We start from the raw sequence: 19957 nt of genomic DNA on the forward strand, positions 1-19957 counted from the left end.
CTGCAGTCTCCCCTTCAACTCAGTTTCTCTGCCTCTGTCTCCCTGCATCCAGGCCTTGTGCAATGGTAGTTCCGGACTTTGAGCTCATCTGTGAGATTATGCTGGTAGCAGAAGGATTCATTGAAGCTCGGTCGTTGGCCAGGAAGTTCATCACCCTTTACCAGCTGTGTAAAGAGCTTCTCTCCAAACAGGTAGGATATCTGTGGAGGCCAGCGGCCAAGCGCCATGCTGTGGCCCACCTCTAAACAAACAGACTCGAGTATTCTTACAGGGTCTGGGCCATTATAAAAGCTCAGAGTTCTTCAGTAAATTTTGTGTTCAGTGTTCAACAACACTCTCAAGGTCTTTGAGCTCCAAGTTATTTTTAAGTAGTTAAAAACCTTCCCCAGACAACTGTCCCATGAGAAACACGGCAGTGGCAAGTGGCAATCCCTGGAGGGAATGGTTTCTTCCTGGGGGGACATGAGATGGGCTGGCTGCTGGAAGTGGTTTAGTATAATGGCCTCATGCTTTCCCTTGGTTGTGTAACTTTAAAATGCTTCTGCTGAAGGCAGACCCAGGAAACAGCACACTAAGGAGGTTAGTATGAACAATTTCATGGTGTCAAGGACAACCAACCAGCAAAGCTTCCCAGGACTCTTACCAGTGAGGCTCACACTCCCTTTGGAGTCATCTTGCCTTGGTCACCATCACCACCATGGTCTCTATCAGGCCTGTGATACATTTACAAGAGAGAGGAATCCTGCTCTCTCTATACTTTCCATCTGACTTCTCTCAGTTCTCTGTGGCCACCAGCTTCCAGGCCTGTGACTGCTCAGAACTCTGCCCCGCATCTCTCTCTTGTATCTAAACATATATTATCAGTGGTGTACCCCACCATTCTCCCTGTATCTAAAGAGCACCTCCAGTCAGCACATTCAGAGCTGCTCTTCCCCGCCAACTCTCACCAGAACCTTCCTTCCCTGCTCTTCCTGACACAGCACGTGATGCCGTCATTTACTCCCTTCTATTGCAGACAGGGGTGACAGGATTCATTCCTGACACTTCTTTCTCCCTCCTGGACCTAACCATCAGCAAAGTGGAGGCAGACATTTCTGTCCTGCTAGCTACTCCCCAAATAACCACATGGAGACTTCTTAATAATTATAAATGCTCAACCAGTAGTTTCGATTTGTTTTTAACTAGCTCTTATAACTTAACCCATTTGCATTTGTCTGTGTGTTACCCGTGGCTCATTTACCTCATGCATGTGCGTCCTGTCCTGCTCACTCTGCATCTCATGACATCTCCTCTGATTCTGCCCTTCTCCCCAGCATTCTCTCTGCACCCAGATTTCTGCCTTGCCATTAGCCAATCAGCTTTCTGTTAACAATGAGAGCAACATGTTTTCACAGTGTACGAAAGGGTGATTCCCCAGCAACATAGTGATGTTAATTCTACTTTCCGAAGTCACCTTGTCATCTTGGTATTCAACTTTACACTCCTGAGAAGGGAGCATCTCAATTGAGGAACTGCCTCCATCAAACTGACTGGTGGGCATGTCTGTGGGGCATTTTCTTGATTGATATAGGAGGGCCTAGATCACTGTGGGCAGCACCATCCTTAGGCAGGTAGACCTGAGCTATGGCAGAAAGAGAGTACACTATGAGCCTGGAAACAAACCAGTAAGTGGCTCTCAGTGATTTCTGCTTCAAGATCCTTGTTTGAGTTCCCCTCTTGGCTTCTCTCAATGATGAATTGTAGTCTGTAAGCTAAAATAAACCTTTTGTCCCCAAGTTACTTTTGATCATGGTGCTCATCACAGCAGCAGAACACTAACTAGCACTAACTAGAACACCCATGCTTTTCTGGACTCAGCGCTGCTGCTCTAGTTACAAGTACCCATGTCTCTCAGTTTAAATCTTCTACCTGCCTCTGGAATAATTTTGCTGCTGGTGATTCAGCTTCCTCAACCCATTCTTGAGATACTAGCTGAAGTAATTATTTTCAAATGCTTGTCACTGCTCTGAACTTCAAGACAGACTTCTGATCCCTCAGCTCAAGGCCATGGTTTTCACGCTGCGTTCTACCTAAGTCTTCTCTGATTTCCTTGAGATAAATTTTCCTCCATCCCAAGCCTGTGGACACCTGTTTCTCAGACCTTGACAGCTCCCTTGTCTGTGCCTAACTGATTTCTATTCCTTCCAATGCTCTTTTTTTATTTTTTTTTAAAAACAATCTTTTTTATTATACATACTAATCCAAGTTCCCACTCCTTTCCCTCCTCCCATTCCCTCCACATACCCTCTCACCCCACCCCTATCTACTCTTCAGAGAGTAAGGCACATTGCTTTGGGAAATGTTCAAGGCCCTCCCTACTATATCTAGGCTGAGCAAAGTATCCATCCGAAGAGAATAGTACATGCAGTAGGGATAAATCCTGGTGCCACTGCCAGTGGTCCCTCAGTCTGCCCTAGCCATGCAACTGTCAACCACATTCAGAAGGACTATTTTGGTCCTATACTTGTTCCTTTCCAGTCCAGCTGGGTTGATGAGCTCCCATTAACTCAGGTAGACTGGTTCAGTGGGTATACCCATAATGGTATTGACCTCTTTGCTCATATTCTCACTCCTCCCCCTCTTCAACTGGACTTTGGGAGCTCAGTCCAGTGTTCTGCTGTGGGTCTCTGCTTATATTTCCATCAGTTGTTGGACGAAGGTTCTATGGTGATATTAAAGATATTCATCAGTCTGACTACAGGGCAAGGCAAGTTCAGGCCTCCTCTCCTCTATTGCTTAGGGTCTTAGCTGGTCATCCTTGTGGATTCCTGGGAATTTCTCTAGAGCCAGGTTTCTTGATTACCCCATAATGGCTCCCTCAATCAAGATATCTCTTTTCTTGTTCTCATCTCTGTCCTTTCTTCATCTCAACTATCACATTCCCTCAAGTTCTTCTTACCCCTTTTCTTCTCCCCTCCTCTTCCCCTTCCACCCTCCTTCCTCCCCCCACCCCCATGCTCCCAATTTTGTTACATGATCTTGTCTATTTTGACTTTTCAGGTGGATCTATATATGTTTTTTTTTTAGGGTTCACCTTATTAGCTTCTTTAGAATAATGAACTATAGGCTCAATATGCTTTGTTTATAGCTAGTGTCCATTTATGAGTGAGTACATAACATATTCATCTTTTTGGGTCTTGGTTATTTCACTCAATATGGTTTCTTCTACTTCCACCCATTTGCATGTGAAATTCAAGATGTCATTATTTTTTTTATCACTGAGTAGTACTCTAATGTGCCATATTTTCTTAATCAGTTGACAGGGGCATCTAGGTTGTTTCCAGGTTCTTGTTATTACAAACAATGCTGCTATGAACATAGTTGAACAAATGTCTTTATAGTATGATTGAGCATCTTTTGGGGAAATGCCCAAGAGTGGTATTGCTGAGAAACCAATTTTCTGAGAAACCATTATACTGATTTCCAAAGTGGTTGTACAAGTTTGCCCTTACTCCACATCCTCTCCAGCATAAGCTATCATTGGTGTTTTTTAATCTTAGGCATTCTAACAGGTGTAAGTTGGTATCTCAGAGTTGTTTTGATTTGCATTTCTTTAATGGCTAAGGATACTGAACATTTCCTTAAATGTCTTTCATCCATTTGAGATTCTTGTGTTGAGAATTCTGTTTAGTTCTGTACCCCATTTTTTAAATTGGGTTATTTAGAATTTTGATGTCTAATTTCTTGAGCTTTTTATATATTTTGGATATCCTCTGTCTGATGTGGGGTTGGTGAAGATCTTCTTCCATTCAGTAGGCTGTACTAGGCCTGGTTTCTGCCAATTAGCTATTCTACCAGCCTCAGGGAATATACTTTTTTTTTAACGTTTTTTTTTATTGAGAAAAGGAGAAAAAAAAAACAAATTTCCTCCTCCTCCCAGCCTCCCATTTCCCTCCCCATCCTCCCACCCTTCTCCCCCTCCTCCCACCCTTCTCCCTCTCCCCCCACTCCTCTCCCCCTCCCTCTCCAGCCCAAAAGCAGTCAGGGTTCCCTGCCCTGTGGTAAGTCCTAGGTCCTCCCCCCTCCGTCCATTTCTAGGAAGGTGAACATCCAAACTGGCTAGGCTCCCACAAAGCCAGCACATTACGTAGGTTCAAAGCCCCGTGCCATTGTCCTTGGGTTCTCATCAGCCCTCATTGTTCGCCATGCTCAGAGAGTCCAGTTTTATCCCATGCTTTTTCAGTCCAGCTGGCCTTGGTGAGCTCCCAATAGATCAGCTCCACTGTCTCAGTGGGTGGGTGCTCCCCTCGTGGTCCTGACTTCTTTGCTCATGTTCTCCCTCCTTCTGCTCCTCATTGGGACCTTGGGAGCTCAGTCCAGTGCTCCAGTGTGGGTCTCTGTCTCTGTCTCCATCTATCACCAGATGAAGGTTCTATGATGATATGCAAGATATTCGTCAGTATTGCTATAGGATAGGGTCATTTCAGGTTCCCTATCCTCAGCTGCCCAAGGAACTAACTGGGGACCTCGGCTTGGGCATCTGGGAGCCACTCTAGGTTCAAGTCTCTTGCCAACCCTAAGGTGGCTCCCTTAACTAAGAATTGTGCTTCCATGCTCCCCTATCCAACCTTCCTTTATCCCAATCCTCCTTTTTCCCCAAGTTCCCCCCATTCTCCCCTCTCCCTTTTCTCTCCCCATCTCCCCTTACCCCCATCCCACCCCACCCCCAAGATCTCAATTTTCTCCCCGGCAATTTTGTCTACTTCCCATAGCCAAGAGGACAACTATATGCTTTTCCTTTGGTTCACCTTCATACTTAGCTTCTTTGGGATCACCAATTGTAGACTCCGTGACCCTTGTTTATGGCTAGAAACCAATTATGAGTGAGTACATCCCATATTCATCTTTTTGGGTCTGGGTTACCTCACTCAGGATAGTGTTTTCTATTTCCATCCATTTGCATGCAAAATTTGAGAAGTCGTTTTTTACCGCAGCATAGTACTCTAATGTGTAGATATTCCACACTTTCTTCATCCATTCTTCCATTGAAGGGCATCTAGATTGTTTCCAGGTTCTGGCTATTACAAATAATACTGCTATGAACATAGTTGAACAAATGCTCTTGTCATATGATAGGGCATCTCTTGGGTATATTCCCAGGAGTGGTATTGCTGGGTCCAGGGGTAAGTTGATCCCGAATTTCCTGAGAAACCGAAACACCGATTTCCAAAGTGGTTGCACAAGATTGCATTCCCACCAGCAATGGATGAGGGTTCCGCTTCCTCCACAGCCTCTCCAGCAAAGGCTATCATTGGAGTTTTTTATTTTAGCCATTCTGACAGGTGTAAGATGATATCTCAAAGTTGTTTTGATTTGCATTTCCCTGATTGCTAAGGTGGTTGAGCATGACCTTAAGTGTCTTTTGGCCATTTGAACTTCCTCTGTTGAGAATTCTCTGTTCAGTTCAGTGCCCCATTTTTTAATTGGGTTAATTAGCATTTTAAAGTCTAGTTTCCTGAGTTCTCTATATATTTTGGAGATCAGACCTTTGTCTGTTGCGGGGTTGGTGAAGATCTTCTCCCAGTCAGTAGGTTGCCTTTTTGTCTTGGTGACAGTGTCCTTTGCTTTACAGAAGCTTCTCAGTTTTAGTAGGTCCCATTTATTCAATGTTGCCCTTAAAGTCTGTGCTGTTGGGGTTACACATAGGAAGCGATCTCCTGTGCCCATCTCCTGTAGGGTACTTCCCACTTTCTCTTCTATCAGGTTCAATGTGTTCTGACTGATAGTGAGGTCTTTAATCCATTTGGACTTGAGTTTTGTGCATGGTGATAGATATGGTTCTATTTTCATTCTTCTACAGGTTGACATCCAGTTGTGCCAGCACCATTTGTTAAAGATGCTTTCTTTCTTCCATTGTATACTTTTGGCTCCTTTATCAAAAATGAGGTGTTCATAGGTTTGTGGGTTAAAATTCGGGTCTTCTATACGATTCCATTGGTCGACTTCTCTGTTTTTATGCCAGTACCACACTGTTTTTATCACTGTAGCTCTGTAATAGAGTTTGAAGTCAGGGATGGTAATGCCTCCAGACAATCCTTTATTATATAGGATTGTTTTGGCTATCCTGGGTTTTTTGTTTTTCCATATAAAGATGATTATTTTCCTCTCAAGATCTGTGAAGAATTTTGATGGGACCCTGATGGGGATTGCATTGAATCTATAAATTGCCTTTGGTAGAATTGCCATTTTTACTATGTTGATCCTCCCAATCCAAGAGCAAGGGAGGTCCTTCCATTTTCTGGTATACTCCTCAGTTTCTTTCTTCAATGCCTTAAAGTTCTTGTCAAACAGATAATTATAGACCAATCTCACTCATGAACATCGATGCAAAAATCCTCAACAAAATACTGGCAAACCGAATCCAAGAACACATTAGGAAAATTATCCATTATGATCAAGTAGGCTTCATCCCAGGGATGCAGGGCTGGTTCAACATACAAAAATCTATCAATGTAATCCAGCATATAAATAAACTGAAAGAAAAAAACCATATGATCATTTCATTAGATGCTGAAAAAGCATTTGACAAAATTCAACACCCCTTTATGATAAAAGTATTGGAGAGATTAGGGATACAAGGGTCATACCTAAATATAATAAAAGCTATATACAGCAAGCCGACAGCTAACATTAAATTAAATGGAGAGAAACTTAAAGCCATCCCACTAAACTCAGGAACACGACAAGGCTGTCCACTCTCGCCATACCTCTTCAATATAGTACTTGAAGTTCTAGCAATAGCAATAAGACAACATAAGGGGATCAAGGGGATTCGAATTGGAAAGGAAGAAGTTAAACTTTCGTTATTTGCAGATGATATGATAGTGTACATAAGCGACCCCCAAAACTCCACCAAAGAACTTTTACAGCTGATAAACACCTTTAGTAATGTGGCAGGATACAAGATCAACTCCAAAAAATCAGTTGCCCTCTTATACACAAAGGATATGGAAGCAGAGAGGGAAATCAGAGAAGCTTCACCTTTCACGATCGCCACAAACACCATAAAATATCTTGGGGTAACTCTAACCAAGGAAGTGAAAGATCTATTTGACGGGAATATACTTTTTAAAACTGATTTTCAGTGAGTTTTGAGGTATCCAAGAAAAATCTCATATGGTCAGCATACACTTTCTCTAAAAGCTAAGGTGCTCTCTCCTTGACAGTCCTCCCACTCCCACCCTCTGAATATATGAGGAACAACCAGATCAATTTGAAGATGGTTCTAGTTCATCCACCAGAGTCCCATCCCTTTGACTGTTCTATGTCTGCTCCACAGTCATAGCTGGAAAAATACAGGCAATGGCAGACCAGGAACATAGCATTCAGAGACCTAGTCACCCTCCTTCTACCTGAGCTTCAGTAGTGACCTGTAGCATGTTCTGGGTGTAATTTGAAATGCTCTACATCCAAAAAACTCTAGCCTCAGTTCTGCTGTCTTCCCACAGGATCACTATGACTGGGGACTGCGGGCCATCAAGTCTGTTCTCGTGGTAGCAGGGTCCCTGAAACGAGGAGACCCTGATCGACCAGAGGACCAAGTCCTGATGCGCTCTTTGAGAGATTTCAACATCCCCAAGATTGTGACAGATGACATGCCGGTGTTCATGGGTCTGATTGGTGACCTCTTTCCTGCTCTCGATGTCCCCCGGAGAAGAGACCTGAACTTTGAAGCTGTGGTTCGGAAAGCAATCTTGGACCTTAAACTCCAGGCTGAGGACAACTTTGTGCTCAAGGTACACGAGGCTTTCCCTTATAAACTTTTTCTGTCTCTGAGTTCTTTTCTTGGACCACGAGTTATAATCTATTCTTCATTCAAATAGAATCTTAGCTGTGCAGATAAATATCCAGTTAGAGATACCTTTATTCACTTTTCTGGGAGGCCACAAAGTGGAATGATGGTGGAGAGGACAAGATAAAGAGGGAGGTCCTGCCATTAGTAGCCATGAAAAATGAACTATTTAGTGCTAAAGACGTTCAGGAGGAGATGCTTGCTAGTGTCTTTAAGAACAAGTCTAGGTGCTGTGTTTTGTGGCAGAAGCTACAAAAGGCACATAGAAAGGTCGAGAAACCATCTCCCTCACATTCAAATGGTGGATTAATGAGGAAGGTTCCATCTGGGTCTGATCTCTAATTGATATTAAAATAGTCTCCATTAGAGAGCTAGGCCTGCCTCTCTAATGAGGAAGCCCAGCACCTGGTTTAAGCCTACCAAGGCAGACTGACAATGAGGCCAGGTGACAATGCATAGGAATGAACTGGGCTGTCACTGGGTTGGGGTAGGATTCACTGCCGACTTTTAAAAGGCTTGGAGCACAAAGTTTCCTGCATCTCTTACAGCCACCCCCAAGCCTGGCTTTCCATGAGTCTGTTGTTTTCACATGCGATTTTGCAGAATGTGATGGTTACAGAGTGTGCATCGTTTAAAAATGCTAGAAAGGACTACATGCTAACAGGTTCAGCTTGCAACAGAAGACAGTTGTCACAAACAACAACCAAGGCTTCCGAGTACAATGACACAGATGACTCTTCCTGTCCAATAATAGGTTTGCCAAATACATGGGCATCACCTTAGAGTTTACATGTGGGTTTTATAATCTGTCTCACATGTGATTCCCCCAACAACCTGAAATAGATGCTACAGGGGCAATCCACTCTATGAAACGAACCTCTACAATACAGTGGGAAAATGAACTTCTACAATACAGTACAGGAAGGCCTTTGATGAGGGGAAAAAGGGTGCCCCCTGAAGGCATGTATGGCAAAGATCTTCCAGAAGGTATTTCCAATACACTGTATGCTCATTGGTGGAGAGTAAGCCCTGATTATGTAAACACAAATTTAACAGTGAATTGGCACCAGCCTTTTCGGTTGCAATAAGGTGCATATCTTCATCGCTGGAATTTCATTTTACAGAAGAGAGGAAAGCGTGACCTGCCCCTCTGCAGCAAGTCGATTCAACCCCACTCACTATCTTCTGCCTTCCAAGTCCAATGGGTAGACTGACTTTTAAAGGAAAGGAAGGCAAGATTGCCTTCTGTTTAGGATAGAAGGGGTCAATGAAGGAGTGTGTGCGGGAAACACAGAGGTGCACAGGCAACCCAGTAATGCCAAAGGAAAGGGCATTTGGGTGGTGGGAACCAGGGCAGGAGACTGCAGCAAGCAAGACTGGAGAACAGTAGGGGGCTGTGATAAAGAGGGCTCTGGACGTCAGGGTGAGCATGCTCCACCTCAAGTGGTTAACCCTGGGATGCACCCGCTTCAGAGAGAGGAGTGAAACTCACAGAGGGTCATACAATGTTTGTAACTAACGATGTTGCCTTAAAATCAGGGCGGGTCATGTCTTTCCAAACTCTTTGTGGTCCTGTCAAGGCATCTAGCACCCCAGCACCTGCCAATTCCCCCATCTTTTTCCCTTCTAGAATCCTGTCTTTATTTTTGTCAATTGAACGACATTCTGTTTTCTTCCCCCTTACTTCTTTTCCATGGCTCCTACTGAGAAGATGGAGGCTCTCTGCTAAAGGTCCTTCAGTCAGAAGACAGCATCCCCTACCTTCTTTATATTTGCTTTCCCACTTCAGATTCTAAAAAGTAATTCCTCAAAAGCTGTCCCATGGAATCCTTGTTGAAGCTTATGATCCCTTAAAAATTCTTATTTTAATCACTCAGAAGCAAGAACAATAGCTCATAGAACTAAAGAAACTGAGGGACACACATCACAACAATTGTCTGAGAATACGGCAGAAGTATCAGATCCAGCAGACTAGAAAGCATTGTGGGATAGGCTACCCTTCGACAGAGCTTCTACAGCGGAAAGCATCCTCCATCTGGAAAGGAATGTGTCCAGACCGGAAGGACTCAGCCCTGAGCAGGGTGAATGCCGTAGGGTCAGTCAGAGATGTATCCTGGTGGGGTTTCAAGGGTGGGGAGCAAAGAAAGTAACTTTTCTAGCTGGGGGGTAGAAGAAGTAGTACAGTTGACTCGGGAACTTCAAGTTCAAGGGCATACCACCTGCATTGTCTCAGTCCTGTGGAGGGCCAACACAGTAGGCAGCAACAGCAGAAGTGTGCTCTCCAAGCAAGCAAAAACATCTCAGTACAAAGCCAGCGAGAGCTGGGTGAGCATGCGCAGGAGTCTCCTTTCAACAGTCACCATGTAAGAGTGCAATGGGGTCTCACAAGAAACCCTGGTAATTCTGATAGCATGTCCCCAAGTGACCTACGAGCCACTCCTTAGGCCCCACCCCTTAAAGCCCTGATGTCCTTTAGCAAGCCAGCTATCCAATAGTAAGACAGACAAGTAGCCACTGCGATACTTCCAAGGGCTGTGATCCAGAAAGGGTGCCTTGTAAGCAGGACACAAAAACATGGAAACCAGCATCAGAGAGGAGCAACATCTCTCTGCTAGAAATGTGCATAGTAGGGGATGAGAGATGAAAGGGGTGTCTGGTTTGGGTCAGATGGACAAAGGGATTTGTAAGCTAGTCTAAGGAGTTAGGACTTCATCTCTGAAGCTATCGGTAGCTACCTATGGGGCAGAAGGATGGCAATAGCTTGTATTATATCAGGCCTTAATTTGGTGTCTAACTGGCTGCACAGTGGTTTGGATGCTAGCACCGTCTCCATGAGGTCCTCTGACTCCATCCTCTTCAAACTATCCAGCCAACCACATCACACTCCATCATACTGCAAACCTTTGTATACACTGTTTCAGCCCCCTTTCCCCAAAATATCCTTCTTGTGCATCCTCTGGATAAACCCCTATTCACCTGTAGAGCCCTGTTTCAAATGCCCCCTTCTCTGCAAAGCTTTCCTTATTCTTGTCATCTTCCAACCCACAACACTGCAATACGCGTGTTGGAGCATTATCACCTTGTTCTGTGGTTTTTCATTGTACCTTTCTTCCCTATCAGACTGTGGCAGCCTATTGGAATGCCCGCCATCTGGTACCTTCTTCAAACTTAGTTGGCCAGTGATACTGACCTGGGTGGATGAGAGACACATGAATAAGTGAACCATGATGCTCCTTGCATTTTAGACCCCACCATGCTTGTGATCAACACCACCCCACCCTTGACTTCACACGCCAGCCTCACTCACAGAGCAGGGGTTGGATGCGCATGACAACCTGTCCCTGCAGCTGCCTTTCTCCCCCCAGGTGGTCCAGCTGGAAGAGCTGCTAGCCGTGAGACACTCCGTGTTTGTGGTGGGTGGCGCCGGTACTGGCAAGTCACAGGTGCTGAGGTCTTTGCACAAGACCTACCAGGTCATGAAACGTCGCCCCGTGTGGACTGACCTCAACCCCAAAGCTGTCACAAATGATGAACTCTTTGGCATCATCAACCCAGCCACCCGAGAATGGAAGGACGGTAAGAATGAGACCCTCCAAGACAAAGTCTTTTCTATCTATAGAGTCCCTGTCAGGCTCAAAGGTCAAGGGGTAAGCTGAGGAGAAGATACTGAGTTAGGGGCAAGGCACCACAAATTGGAGGAGGATTAGAAAGGAGGAAGCCACTTTGGACTGAGAGAAAAGCTTAACTTTCCAAATGTCCCTCCCCTGAGAACTCTTCTAGCCCCATTTTGTAAAGGTCCTTTACAAGTTAATGGCACAGCCCGGAGTGGCTGCATTGCCTTGCGTGGATTCAAGAGATAGCTCATGGCTCATTCTTAAAGAAATGGCACCTGCCAGCATCTCACAGAGGGCCCTTCCCTGCTACCGGCACTGACCTAGCAGTGATGGAGAAGGTGCCTGCAATGGACTGGAGTCTGGACCCGGTCCCTAGTGAAGCAGGCGATAACCTCTCCACCCTAGAAGGATTTGTAGGCTCATGTTGCCTTCCATATTAGTACAGAGGATCACAAACCCACAAACTCTACAGTTTGGGTGAGGAGATGTCAGACTCGCCTAAAAGTTCAGTGTCTGACTTCATCAGAGCCAAACCGCCTGATCTTCTCTAAAGAATTTCAGAGACCCAGAACAAGTTAAGTTGCTGAGCTGTGTCTCTGATTTTCATTTCCTGTTAGTGATGGCCTCCGTCTTAATTGCTTTTAGTGCTCTGCCTCTTATGGTTTGTTTCCCTTTGTTATTTTGTATCCGTGTGTAAAAGTTCATATACACAGGCATCAGCCACAAAGACAGCGCCTCTACTTGTGACATCTAATGTGCGTCATGGATCTAAAGCCGTGTCCAATCGTGTGTCTACAGAACTCCATGCTGCATCCTACCATGCATTTTTTAAAGGCCGTTAGTGTGTCTCACTCTTGTAGCAGCTGGGATCCCTGTTCATTTATAACTCTGTCTAATTTCAGCTGCATATATAGAATCATAAATTTGTTCAATAAGGATTCTTTTATATTAACATTTTTCAACCCATCTGGAATTTATTTGGTGGCTTACTATGAGACAGTGTAGGAAAATCAGCTTTATTTCCTTACAGATTGGCAATTGGCTGTGCCGGTACCATTTATTAAATAGACCATTCTTTCTATGTTAGCCTATACACCAGTTTGTCGCATATGGAACCCATGCGCACCGAGTTGACTCCAGGGTTTCCAGGCTGCTCCACTCTCATATTTTCCTGTTCCTAAACTAGCATTCCTCTGTGCCTGTGGCAGCTGTTTTGAAGTAAATGTTACAATCTGCCCTCACAATTCTTTTGTAATTTTGTTTTGTTTTGCTTTGTTTTGTTTTTCGAAATAGGGTTTCTCTGTTTAGCCCTGGCCATTTTGGAACTCACTCTGTAGACCAGGCTGACCTTGAACTCTGAGATTCTCATGCTTCTGCCTCCTGGGTCCTGGGATTAAAGGTGTGTGCCACCACCTCCTGGCTGTAATTTCCTTGGGGACTCTCAGGCACTTATTTTCCCATATTAAATTTGAGCTTGATATTATAATTCAACATTTTAAACTTTGTTGTAATTCTACTTAAATCTATATTAAATATATATGTTATGTTTGGCAAAACTGGCAGAGACAATATAGTAATCAAGAATTTATATTCACTGAAAAGCATAATTTTAAAGCAAATGAAATAGAGACTTTTAGAAATTCTTAGAATTTACTAAAGATGTAGTAGGCTATTTTTCTATACCCTTTTTCTAAATCATATAGGTTCTAATAGAGAGAAAAAGAAGTGTACACATAGAATTCTCAGATATATCATTGAATTAAAAATGATACATAGTTATTCAATTTTGCAGTCTGTAAATAGAAAATATTCCTTTTTTGTTTGCAAAGTTCATGGTATCGTTTCAAAAGTTTAAAATTCAGTTTGCTTCATAGAAAGGTATATTGAAATCCAAAGTCTCATTTTATAGACTCCACTCTCTGATAAAGCAACAGAATTAGAATTAACTAGCAAAAAAAAATAATAACCTCAAACAATCTCCTACTTGAAAAATCAAGAAATGTTCTCTGCACTTGAATCAGAAGGAAAATCAAAGTGAAACCCATGGAAAAACCAGTGAATGGGATGCTTCACACGGAGTCTGTAGAATCTTCTGAATCTGCAGATCTGAAGCCTAGAAGGAGGTTAAACTCTTATCAAAATGAGCAACCTGGGAATAAAGGAAGCTGTTATCCAATTTGAGCAATTAAATTATACCTAAGGGAAGTGAAACTAATAAAGTCTGAAATTAGTCAGAAGGAAACAAACATAGAAAAATGAATATTGGTTCTGTATAAAGATCAATAAGTTCATTATGAGCATTCTTGATGGGGAAACAGTGTATAATGTGTGTGCAAGTGTGCACATGCCTATGTTCATGTGTGAACATGTGCGTACGTGTGTATGTGTTTGTGTGTGTGTGCTTACACAAGAGAAAGGACATGCCTGGAGAAATAGCTCAGTCATTAAAATGTTTGGCTTATGCACACAAGGCTCTGAGATACATCCTCAGAACCCACATGCAAAAGACAGGCAGTGGCACATACTTGTAATCCTAGTGCTGAGGAGGTAGAGAGGTCTCTGGGCCTCGCTAGTCACCTAACCTTGCTTACTTAATGAGCTCCAGGCCAGGGATGGAATTGGCCTCCAAGAAAAGCAACTGGTTAGCACATAAGAACACCACCCAAGGTTACCCTATGTTCTTCACACACACACCTGCACATGTATGAACATGTTCCTGCACACACATCTACATATGTATGAACATGTTCCTGCACACACACCTGCACATGTATGAACATGTTCCTGCACACACATTTGCACATGTATGAACATGTTCCTGCACACACATCTACACATGTATGAACATGTTCCTGCACACGCATCTACACATGTATGAATATGCTCAAATAATTTTTAAGAACATGTCAATGGAGCAGTAGAAATAATATTTAAAGAGATTAGTTGGACAGATAACATAGTATCTGAAATTGATGACCCCTAACAAAATGTAATTTAGAAATATTTACTCCACAGCAAGTAAGGAACCCGAGTAAACTAACGAAAATGAAAATGTAAAGGTTGTAGAAGGACAAAAACAAATCCTTTCAAACCATAAAAAGGTGGCTCAGAAATCATTTTTTAGATCCAGAATAATTTGATACCAACTTTTATGTAGAACCAAAGGAAAATCACTGTCTTATTGCTGCAGATGCAAAAATTCTAAATCAAATAACAGCAAATAGAATCTAACAGTCCCAAAAGAATAGTTGAGTTTTACCAAGTTGTACTCTTTGGAATATAAAGACTTTTATAGAACAGCAACAGAAAGCACTGTCAAAAGAAAACAAATTAATCAATAGACACTGAAAGTTCAATAGCCACCTCTAGCAGAAAGTCCTAGGTAAAATGGGATCAGATGGGAAACCCCAATATGATGAAGACTCTGTACCTAAAGCCCAAAGCAAAGTCAACCTCTCTGAGTGTTTATGCATAAACCCTCTCTGTTAAGAAGGGGACAAGACAGGGGAGCTTCTAGTCAAATTTATTATTCAGCCTACTCTGTGGGCTCAGAGAATGCAGTAAAGCAAGGAAAACAGAATATATGGTATAAATTGGATCAAAAGAAAAAAAAAGATTTTTCTTCATTCTGCAACTCTACCATAAGAAAAGTCTAGAAGACTTTATTGAAAAATCACTGGAGTTAATAAGACAATTTATTAAAGATAATTGAACATAAAATATATATAATTTAGTAACCTTTCTCTCTACTAGCAATAGTTAGCAGAAAGTGAGAACACAAAGAAGAAAGCTCTATTCAAATTAACAGCGAAGTCTATGAAATATTCAGGAATATTCTGGCCAATGAAATAGATTTTTACAAACTATATAATTTTAGTGTTGGCATAAAACAATACCTGAATAAAAATTTTAAAGATAGACCCTGCCATTTAGTAGGAGAGTTTAATACAAAAATCAATTCTACCCAAATTAATACACAGATTCTGAGGTAATGACAGTAAGAATAAAAGGGATAGTCTCTCATAAACAAGATTTGCGAAGACTCTGATTACAAAGTACAGAAGCTTCACCTTGCAAACCTTGCTGGATAATTCTCTTGTGATGCAGTCACTTGCCGAGATGCTTGTCCGGGTCCCTTGTCACTTAAAAATCTGAACTGCCAAGAACTACTGCACTGTTTCCTTCCTCCTGGTGTTCTGCTGTTAGTCTGGTGCCCAGAAAAAATGTGCCCCAGACGCAAGTGTCAGGTTCCAGGTAGAGCAAGATGCAAAGCTGGGTCTGCCCTGTCTGGTTGTAACTCATGAGTGTTGTAGCCAATGCCAGGAAGCTGTGTGAAGAGAGCCAGGGCCAGTGCTGGAAAAGAAGCCATCTGTGGTTCCTTACAGGACTCTTCTCTTCCATCATGAGGGAGCTTGCCAACATTTCCCATGACGGGCCCAAGTGGATCTTACTAGATGGTGATATAGACCCGATGTGGATTGAGTCTCTGAACACTGTCATGGATGATAACAAGGTATCATGACCGGGGGGGGGGCACATGTAATCCGCATTCATCTGGGGGAGGACCCCATGCAATGTTTCATCTGGGAAGCCGAATGTCCAATGAGGCAGCACACCTGGAAATCCTGATTCCATGGGATGGCCAGCCCGGAGTGAGCAGCCATCACTAGTGTCTTCAGTGAGACACTCTAGAAATACCTTACCTCACGTGCTTGAAAGGACCTGCCATTGCTTGCCCTCCTGTTAGTATTGTTTGCACGTCTTCCAGAATTTCCCATCTGTGGGCTTCTTTAATATTTAGAGCTGAGAAGAATCTTAGTCAGCCATTCAAATTTTTTTATAATTCATTTCCCTTTAATAAGGAAACTAAATATCAGACACATCCCGAGTTTGTCACCCACCCTGTGGGATGATAAATGCCTGCCCCAAAGAATAAATGTTATTTCTTACAGTGAAAACTAACAGCATCTCAGCAAAATGGTTCTTAGGCTGGTCTCCTCTTCTAAACTTGTTTAGATAAGAAACCATGTCCAGATTGGAAATCTTCAAATGGCTCCAGCATTCACAGAATCATTAGAATAAATGCATAGTTTCCCAGTGGGGCCACTTAGAAGGAGGAGCAGAAATATAACACCAGAAGTCCCTTTCCTTTTATAGTTTTATTGTTCCAGTATGGTCTGGTTCATTCAAATTATTAACATCAATTTAAAGCATTTAAATAACCTTTTTCCGGACGCACGGAGAGGCAAGGGTGCGAGTGGGTGAGGTGCAAAGGAATAAAGAGAAAGGGTTGTTGCAGAAAACACTTGGGTGTGGTGGCACACACTTGTAACCCAGCACTCAAGAGGTGGAAGCAGAAGAAATTTGAACGTAAGGGCATATCGTGAGTGTGCGGCTAGCCTGGGCTACATAGTAAGATCTGAGAGGTGTGGAGGAGTGATGGGAAACAGTCCTGTCCATGTTTTGTGCTACTGTGCTAGAACACTGAATGGAAAAGACATTTATTTGACTCACTATTCCAGAAGCTGGAAAGTCAAGGTCAGGAGGCCGTATCTAATTTCTAGTCATGTAATCCGAGGTAGACAGGAGAAGGGTAAAGGGAAAGAAAGAGGAGAGCTCAGGATCAAGCCTTTGTGTTCAGCATTAATCCATATATGGGGGTGGAGGCCTCAGGGTCTCAGGACATCTGAAAGATTCTAATTTTTATGCTGTTTGGGAAACATTCTCAAGGTATAGCATATCCATGTCTCCAGCTGACAAGAACTCATCAAATTCCAGTAGTGAGCAATGCATCTGCATTATCTAGCTCTTCTTCACTGTGACTACACAGCTGACAGAAGAAATTTAAGGGAGAAAGGGCTGACTCCCATCAGTTTCATCCCAGTGAGACGACACACCAAGAGCAAACACATAGGGATGGGTCTCCATATCTTGGCCGATGAGATGTAGAGCACAGGACTGGAAATAGCATCCTGATACAACCTTCACAGGTCTGCTATCCATGACCCTCCTCTGCCAGGCAGATGCCAAGTCCCAAAGATTCCATAACCTTCCAACAGCACTGCCAACTGAGGACAGAGTGTTCCCATGAGCTTCTGGGGGGTTTTCACCATCAAACCATCAAACCACGACAGCATCACAGTTCCATCCTAAGTGTCTATCCCTCCTGTGATTTCCAGGTATTGACCCTAGCCAGCAACGAGAGGATTCCCCTTAACCCCACAATGCGTCTCCTTTTTGAGATCAGTCACCTGCGCACAGCCACACCCGCAACCGTCTCCAGAGCAGGTATGACCAACCCTTTTAATCAAGGGACTTGGGGGAGGCAGGTGCTTATGCGATCACATTTGCTTTGGCAGGTGCTGAAGGAAGCTCCAGACAGAAGCTACGAACCTGACCCTTAAAATCTCTGGCCTACTTCTCAACCCTTAAACCATGCCCCCAAGGGCAAACAGGCACCATGAGGCCCAGGCCACATGACTTTGTTCCTTCGGAAATGCTGTTTTTGTGGGAAGGGAAATAGCCCCTGATCTAGGAGCTGACTGCCTCCTCCTGCATAGGGATGTCTTAAGTTAGGTGATATTCAGGCCAGATATCACCTCCTTTTCAGTGGAGACAAGCAAGCATTACCACATCAGTTTAACTTTTAGTAGCAAGGGACACTATGATCTTAACTTCCTTCTGTCTCCACCCAATCAATTTATTAGCAGAAACTATAGAAGAAAATACGCCTTTCTGATGAGATGATCAAACTGAGGGTAGGATAGTACAATGGTTGCTAGGATCTTACTGAAAAACAGAACAGAGCATGAGGACCATAGAAATCTTTGATAGAATGGGCATATCAATGCCCTCCATCATGGTGATGGTTTCACAGATGGAGTCACATAGCCAAAACAAACAAGGAGTGTACAATCTTCTAAGAACTTTTAAACTGAGAAGTTGGCTTCCTGGGGTGAAGTATCTATTCACATGCATGGATAACTCATTGAACCATATCCCCTGTACACTCAGGGATCCTGTACATCAACCCTGCTGATCTGGGGTGGAACCCTCCAGTGAGCAGCTGGATTGACCAGCGGGAGGTCCAGACTGAGAGAGCCAACCTGACCATCTTGTTTGACAAATACGTTCCTATCTGCTTGGACACCCTCAGAACCAGGTAGGCCAAGACACAGGAAGAAAGTACATCAGCACAGCCTTAAAGAACCTGCTGGCTCATAGCTGAAGCCCTGTTGATTTTCTGTCCTGCTCTCAAAACAATGGCTCTCCAGACACAGCAGTTAGCAGAGGGGAACACACATTAGGATGGGCATATGATGTTTGTTGTCAGTCCAGACAGGAGCAGAGGTGAGGGAAGACAGGAGCAAGGTTTAAGGTGCTTTTCCTAGGAGGCACGTGGTTATGTCTGAAGGAGGCAACTGTCTGACAGGAGGCGATAGCTGCCAAGAGTTCAGGTTTGCAGAGCAGGCAGCGGTCCCTCCAACTGGCCCAGGGGTCAAGGATACACTTGTCAAGCCCACGAGATCCACTTCCTGTTCCTGACTGTGTGTAACAATGTGAGATCAGATATGATATGTCGCCGGACCAGTCCTCCCAATGCTAGATTCATTTTTACTTTGACCACCTGTATTAGTGAGGTTTTCATCCCTGCAAAAGAGAAATGCCATAGATAATTAATTCCTGAGGCGGGGGGGGGGGGACGGGGACTTAGTTGGGGGAGGGGGAGGGAAATGGGAGGCGGTGGCGGGGAAGAGACAGAAATCTTTAATAAATAAATAAATTTAAAAAAAAGAAAGACTTGTCTTACCTCTAGATCTGCAGTTTTAGTCCATGATCCATTGACCCTGTTTTGAGGGTGTCTATAGAGACGCAAGGGAAAGGCATGTGGCAAAGCCAAACCACTTATCTCACGCAGGGGCAGCAAAAGAAAGATGAAACAAACCAGAACACAATATATTTGCCAAATCCACATCCCCAGTAACCTAAAGATCCTTCTACACCTCTCCTCCTAATGATTCTGTTCCCTCCCAATTGCAGTAAAATGGAGATCAGGCCACTAACACACTGGCATTAGGAAACACTCAAGATTCAAGCTATGACACCGGCTGTCACTTAAATAGATGTTCTAGTGAATTATGCTGAACTAAGTGGTCAACAATTACAGCAAGAACGGATCATGGGTGAACAAAAGGGCTCCTAGACTTGAGCCCTCCTTCTCTGTCATATAATTTGTTGGTTGGTATATGTGTTTATGTTCCATTTGATGCTTTATTCTGGGACTTTGAGAACCATTACCATAATTTGGGACAAGAATGGCCATCAGAGATGATACTGATAAAAACCTACCACACAATGTCTAATTCCTTCGTCGTGGGCCTGTCAAGCACATTGTGATTCCAGTTGCTCACGGGGACAGAGGCAGTGGGGAGGGACAATTCCAGCATGCAACGAAGTCATAGGGGATCCAAACACTCTGCCTCCATATTCCCTGCCTGGTCCCACCCTAAAT

General features: G+C 43.6%; 1 protein-coding gene across 1 annotated transcript in view; it reads left to right on the plus strand.

Moving 5' to 3' along the window:
* Positions 1–19957, plus strand: part of Dnah9 (dynein axonemal heavy chain 9) — a 336148-nt gene that overhangs the window by 120886 nt on the left and 195305 nt on the right. Inside the window, exons 30-35 of the mRNA XM_041664051.1 lie at positions 53–191; positions 7488–7775; positions 11197–11407; positions 15831–15958; positions 17625–17733; positions 18460–18607. Coding sequence (XP_041519985.1) covers positions 53–191; positions 7488–7775; positions 11197–11407; positions 15831–15958; positions 17625–17733; positions 18460–18607 — 1023 coding nt within the window. The remainder of the gene's footprint in view (positions 1–52; positions 192–7487; positions 7776–11196; positions 11408–15830; positions 15959–17624; positions 17734–18459; positions 18608–19957) is intronic.

The sequence above is a fragment of the Microtus oregoni genome, unplaced genomic scaffold, assembly GCF_018167655.1.
Source record: "Microtus oregoni isolate MIOR12 unplaced genomic scaffold, Mior012 000015F_ref0000493, whole genome shotgun sequence".
Taxonomy (NCBI): domain Eukaryota; kingdom Metazoa; phylum Chordata; class Mammalia; order Rodentia; family Cricetidae; genus Microtus; species Microtus oregoni.